Genomic DNA, 6,000 nt, shown 5'->3' with positions numbered 1-6,000 from the left:
CTGGAATAATTTTAATTAACGGGAAAATGGTCCTCAATACACCGATTAGACCTCTTCAGGTACAACAAGATAAAAGCCTGATAATTTGGATGGAGTACTCTTCTTAACGTCTACTCTAGACACATCAGCCAATGGGGAAGCCAGGCTCTCTTCCACCTGATCCAATGAGTAATTAGGAGAGGTCTTTTTCTTCCCCACCTCTCCCCTCCCTCCACCCCGCTCCCCAACGCAAGCTTAACAGGTTGGTGGGATAATTTGGAGACTTTCAAAGGTGTCACACTAGGGGCTTAGGCTAGAGCGGAGGTGTTTTCTCCCAGCTCCCTGGGCGCTGTCCAGCCGGGTTTGAAAAGCAGGCAAGAGAGGAACAGAAGAAAGAAGTGAGAAGCAGGCAAGGACGGCGAGGGCTCTCTGCAAAGTTGGAGAGGGGCCTGAGGCCATGAGCGAGCTGATCTCCAAGCAGAGCAGCGAGGGCATGGTGTCCCGCCTGCTCCATGTGGTGGAGAGTGAGCTGCAGGCCGGGAGGGAGAAAGGCGACCCTACAGAGAAGCAGCTGCAGATCGTCCTGGAGGATGCCCCGCTCTGGCAAAGATTCAAGGAAGTCACTAACGAGATGATTGTGACCAAGAACGGCCGGTGAGTCTGGCTCCAGCCCAGTAGCGGCTGGCAGGGCTTAGTTAGGGAGGTGGCAGCCCTTGGCAGAGATGGTGTGGTCTGATTAAATACGTTTGCCGACAGGGTCAAATCCCTCGTTCCTCCCCAGCTAACTTGATGAAGTTCTCTGAGCGCATCACAGAGATGCAGGGTGAAGCCACCTGTTTACCTCGCATTGTAAGTGGAGAAATTTGGAGAAGTTATCCCCAAAGGGCAGGGGGCATGGCCATGGGCTGGGGAAATGCACTCTTTGGACTGACTGTACGCCCTGAGCAGACCCTGAGTTCCAATTCCGTCCAGATGAAACAAAAGCCAACTTTATTTGGAAGTGGGGGGCAGTTTTAAGTCTAGTAATCACGCCAGTCAGTTTTGACTGCAGGGTGCTTGGGAGCCCAAGGGCACGTGGAGTCCCGTTGTCTGTCACTCCAGGTGTCTCTGGTTGTATGTCAGCTGCGAGTGTTCATTTGAGGTGCTGTGGTGTATGTGATGAGCAGTTGTGGCAGGAAAAGTGAATGGCCCATCCTTTTGTGTCTTCGACCGGAGAAGGGACCATCTTCTTTCTCACTGCAGCTGGCTAGGATGAACAGCCACTGGTCTCTGCTGTGTTTCTTGGATTCTTATTAACTCCAGTCTGCTAAGGGGACATCAAAGTCCTAGTCGAAAGTTTCAATTGGATGTTGGCGCCAAACATTCAGTTGCTGTTCTCAGATCTTTAGGTGAACATGAACACTGAAAGGCATCAACTATGTGGGCTTAGTTTTGTTTAATTGGGACACGCTCACGAGAGCTGCTGCTAATAGGAGAAAGTGCAGACCTCAGGCTTTTGTCCTCGTGCAAATTACTTCCAATTCTGATCCCTTGGTTTTCTGCTTTTGATCAAGGTGCGGTACTCCTGGACCATCTGGGTGAAATATGAACTTGTGAGCTCTTGCATCGTGTTGAAATGCTTCCCAAGTGAGAGTTGAACCAGAGTTAAGCTCATTTCAACACATTGTGATTATGCTAGTGGCAGAAATAGCAGCCTTGCTTAGCAATTTGTATTTTCTTTCTCTCAATAGGTTCCATAGTTATTTCATATAGATTTATTGCTTTTAATATTTGTAATTACATTTACACTAACTTCTTTAGCTATGTCTCTATATTTTTTCAGCCTCTGTTAGAAATGTAAAACATGTTTTTAATTTTTTAAAGATTTATTTTTATTGGAAAGGCAGAGAGGAGGAGAGATGGAGAGGAAGCTCTTCTGTCCGAAATTCACTCCCCAAGTGAGCGCAACGGCTGGAGCTGAGCCAATCCGAAGCCAGGAGTATCTTCAAGGTCTCCCATACGAGTGCAGGGTGCCAAAGTTTTGGATTGTCTTCCACTGCTTTCCCAGGCCACAAGCAGGGAGCTGGATGGGAAGTGGAGCAGCTGGGATTAGAACCAGCACCCATATGGAATCCTGGAATGCTCAAGGAGAGGACGTTAGCCACTATGCTATCATGCCGGGCCCCAACATGTTTTTAATTTTGAAGAGTCACTCCAAAGTTTCAATTGGATTCAGCCTTTTTCTTTTCCAAGAGGAGTGTTGATGCAATTAGAAAAGTGTCATTGTGCTTGGGACATTGAACTTTCTTTGACATTGTTGGTGAATGTGGCTATGTTGATAACATTCATGCTGGTCTCTCAAAACGGTCATGTATTAAAGCAAAAGTAGGTGTAGCAATTAAGTAAAAATACAGCTCCCCTAGTTAAACAAGGAATGAACAAGAAGAGGTCCTGAAACTATCTTAAAATCTAGTTTAGGGCCCGGCGCGGTGGCGCAAGTGGTTAAGGTCCTCACCTAGCACGCCCGGGATCCCCTATGGGCGCCAGTTCTAATCCCGGCAGCCCCGCTTCCCTTCCAGCTCCCTGCCTGCAGCCTGGGAAAGCAGTCGAGGACGGCCCAAAGCTTTGGGACCCTGCACCCGTGTGGGAGACCCGGAAGAGGCTCCTGGCTTCGGATCGGCATAGTATCGGCCCGTTGCGCTCACTTGGGGAGTGAATCATCGAACGGAAGATCTTCCTCTCTGTCTCTCCTCTCTGTATATCCGCCTTTCCAATGAAAAAATAATAAAAATAAATCCTTAAAAAAAATCTAGTTTAATGACGCTTTGTTGGAATATACTTTCACCATTTAAGAAATTTCTCTTGCCCTTTTGCGCCTATATTAATGTTTCTCCTGATTTAAAATGTAAACTTTTTTTGTGTCTAAGGTTACTTAACAGTAACTCTGAAAAATAAGCCATGTGGCAGACGTCTAATCGCGGTCAGATCATTTCTCCCTGATATTTGTAGCTGTCCTGTTGCTGTCCCTCCCTCGTTATGGATGGATTTTTCACTGTGGGTCTCTTAAGGTCTTTGAACCTTGTAGGATCAGTCAAGATTTTAGCAGGAGATAGAAGTTCCCTTTGCCCTTGTGATAAAAGGAAGAAGATAAATCTTGAAGAAGTAGATCTGGTGAGTAATGAATGAGCTTGGTCTGGAATGACTCTCACTCTGTTCAGTTTCTCAATGAAATCGCTAGCACATGTTACCGTTCTTCATGAAGTCAGACTTTACATTTCCGTTTTGGGCTCTTTCCTCCTGTCCTCTCGTCGCTGCTGTCTGCTTCTCTGTGTTGGCTTTCCCTGTTCTCTCATCTAGCCTTAGTGGTCTTCATATCCCTGCTCTCCATCTGAGGCCTGAGGCTGGCCCAGAGCTCTGTGGCTCCTCCCTGCTGGAGCTGCTCCTAGCCCATTGTCCCTGCCTGAGCCCCTGACGGTCCCCTGCCTGGCCACGGAGGTAGTCTACTTTTTAGATTTTTAGAGGAAGCTTCATGTGGGGGCAACTGAAGTTCTGGCAAACTGATGGAGGAACTGGGAAAGGGAGGCCTACTTCCATACCTGCACAACACAAACTTGCAGGGAAATGATATCTTCCCTGAAAAATATTGAATTATCCCTTGATAGCAGGTATCTAGAATCAAACCACTACTTTCCCTCCCTCTCCTCTTTTCCTCCCTCTCCCCCTGTTTCCCTCCCTCCTTCCCTCCCTCCCTCCCCCTTCCCTCCCTTCTTCTCTCTGTCCCTCCATTCCTCCTTCCGTCTTTTCCTCCTGTCCTCTTCCCTTCCTCTCTTCCTCCTTCCCTCCCTCCTTCCCTCCCTCCCTCCCTCCTTCCCTCTCTCCCTCCCTCCTTCGTTTTTCCCTTCCCTCATCCTATTTTCCTGCTTTCCTTGCCTCCTCCCCCACTTTACTACTTCCTCCTTCACATATTTTCATGTTTAGTTATTAGTGGCCACTGGTGTCTCAGATACAGCAGTTGCAAGACCTTGGTAGAGTTTATTGCAGTCACCTCGAGTGGATCTCACCTGTATTTCCTTTCCTCTCCATCTTTTAAGCTGGGAATTAGACTTCAGAGTGCAGAAGAAATTCATTTCTGACTTCATAGGCAAATGAATTAAATTTCTTGCACCTGCAACTCTTATTCTCACACTCAACTCTGAAAACTCAGGTGAGAAGTTGATGCGTATTATGATGTTGTGGGGAGAAGGCAGAAGCTGTGCATGAGTGACATCTCTGAATTTTGCTTTGAGTCGTTTCTGCTGCTGTGCCATCTACAAGATCTGCTTGTCCTCTGTCGCCTTGCTTTCTGTCCCCCAGCCTTTCCCCACAGAGCTGAATTGCCTGACTGCCAGGGCTCCTCCAAGTTTGGGTTTTTGGGCAGTGGTGTTCACCCCGTACCCCTGTGCCTACTGCCAGTCAGCTTTTTTTCCGGCGAGGGTTACGTGGAGTTACGCTTTAAGAACTGACTTATGCCATGTCTTAACTCCTCAAGGACTCTTGGATTTCTGTGTGAGTAGTCTCATCTTGGGAAAAATCAACTTGATGAGAAGTGCAACTCATTCTTGGTAGTGAAGCCTGGCCAGTGAAGTGTCTTGGAAATTGTACCCTGGCCACTGTGAAGTGAGGCAGCAGAAACGGTGCAAGTGAGCTGGGAGGAAATGACGCTGCCTTAAAGACAGTGTGAGTTCTGGTCTCAGTTACTCTTATTTATTTCTCATTGGCATCATGGAGAGTAAAAACACACACACACACACACAATGTCTCTTGGTTCAGTTATCTGGTGATTAAAAAGCAAAAATGAATTTCTTGGCAAAGGAAATGCTGAAGACAATATAGCAATGAACATTTCTACTATTTTCCAAAACCTATTCCTGCTAAAATAACACTATAACTTCTTTGTTTTCATTGAAAGTCTTATTGTGGTGCAGTTCACCCATCATATCACTTGTCTGTTTAAGGTTCAGCATTCCATAACGTTTGTATGCTCACAGAACACTGCTTTCGTCTCCACGCTTAATGAAAGGATATGTTCATTACTCCAGAAAGAAACCATGCATGCTGAAGCGTTATTTCCTGGTCCTGGCAACTACTAATCTACTTTCTGACACTACAGATTTATCTGTTCTGGGTTTTCACATCATTAGATTCACATGCTCTGTGTTCCTATATAAATGGCTTTAAAAAAAACTAAGTATAATGTTTTCATGATTCATCCATGTTATAGCGTATGTCAGTACTTTATCTTCCTGGTTGTTGAGTAGTAATAATACTCCATCGTTTATTCTGCAGCTGATGGACATTTGTGTTTTTCTGCCTTTTGATGATTGTGAGTATTGCTACTATGAACATTTGTGTGTTTATTTTTAGGTGGAACTGTGCTTTAACTTTTCCTGCATGACCTCGAAGTGGAGTTGCTGGGTTGTTTGACTAGGCAAGGACTGCCACACTGTTTCGCCAAGTGACTGTACCATTGTACATTCCCCGCACGTGTTGTACGAGGGTTCCAGCTTTTTCTGTGCCCTTGCCAATGCTGGTGGTGGTTCAGCTTCCTGTTGCAGTCACCCTTCACTGCAACAGGATCTGTATTTATCTGTTTGTGTTTATATTGAGCTAACGCTGGGAAGCATCTTTTCATGTGATCATGGCTTCTTTGAAGCATCAAGTACAGAGCTGAATGGAGCATGAAAGAAGAAAAGCTATTCACACATTTTTAACTGGAGTGAAAAGCGTTTTGTATTCTCTGAGAGACCCTCAGCATGGCAGAGTTTTGAGAGTGAGAGAGAGAGAGAGAGAGAGAGAGAGATAATGCTTTACAATGCAGATGAAAATTGGGATTTTCCCTTCATTTTGCCTTAGTCACTCTGACCTTCTTGTTTAATTTATCAGCAGACCATACTTACTTGAATTTCAAGGCTGTTATACTTGCTGTTCCCTTTGCCTGGCATTTAGCATGGCTCACTTCTCATTTTTCAGGTGCTAGCTGAAATGTCGCTTTCCTAACCGACC

The 6,000-nt window shown here is 45.9% G+C and overlaps 1 protein-coding gene across 1 annotated transcript in view; it reads left to right on the top strand.

The window, feature by feature from the left end:
- Positions 1-408: 408 nt before the first annotated feature.
- The window catches only part of TBX19 (T-box transcription factor 19), a 28,937-nt gene continuing 23,345 nt past the window's right edge, over positions 409-6,000 (top strand). The window contains exon 1 of the mRNA XM_040987537.1: positions 409-633. Within this exon, the coding sequence (XP_040843471.1) occupies positions 437-633 (197 nt within the window). The 5' untranslated portion in view covers positions 409-436. The remainder of the gene's footprint in view (positions 634-6,000) is intronic.

This window comes from Ochotona curzoniae, unplaced genomic scaffold (genome assembly GCF_017591425.1).
Source record: "Ochotona curzoniae isolate NIBS_2020 unplaced genomic scaffold, NIBS_Ocur_1.0 contig_4754, whole genome shotgun sequence".
Lineage (NCBI taxonomy): Eukaryota > Metazoa > Chordata > Mammalia > Lagomorpha > Ochotonidae > Ochotona > Ochotona curzoniae.
This window is presented reverse-complemented; position numbering and strand designations above follow the sequence as displayed.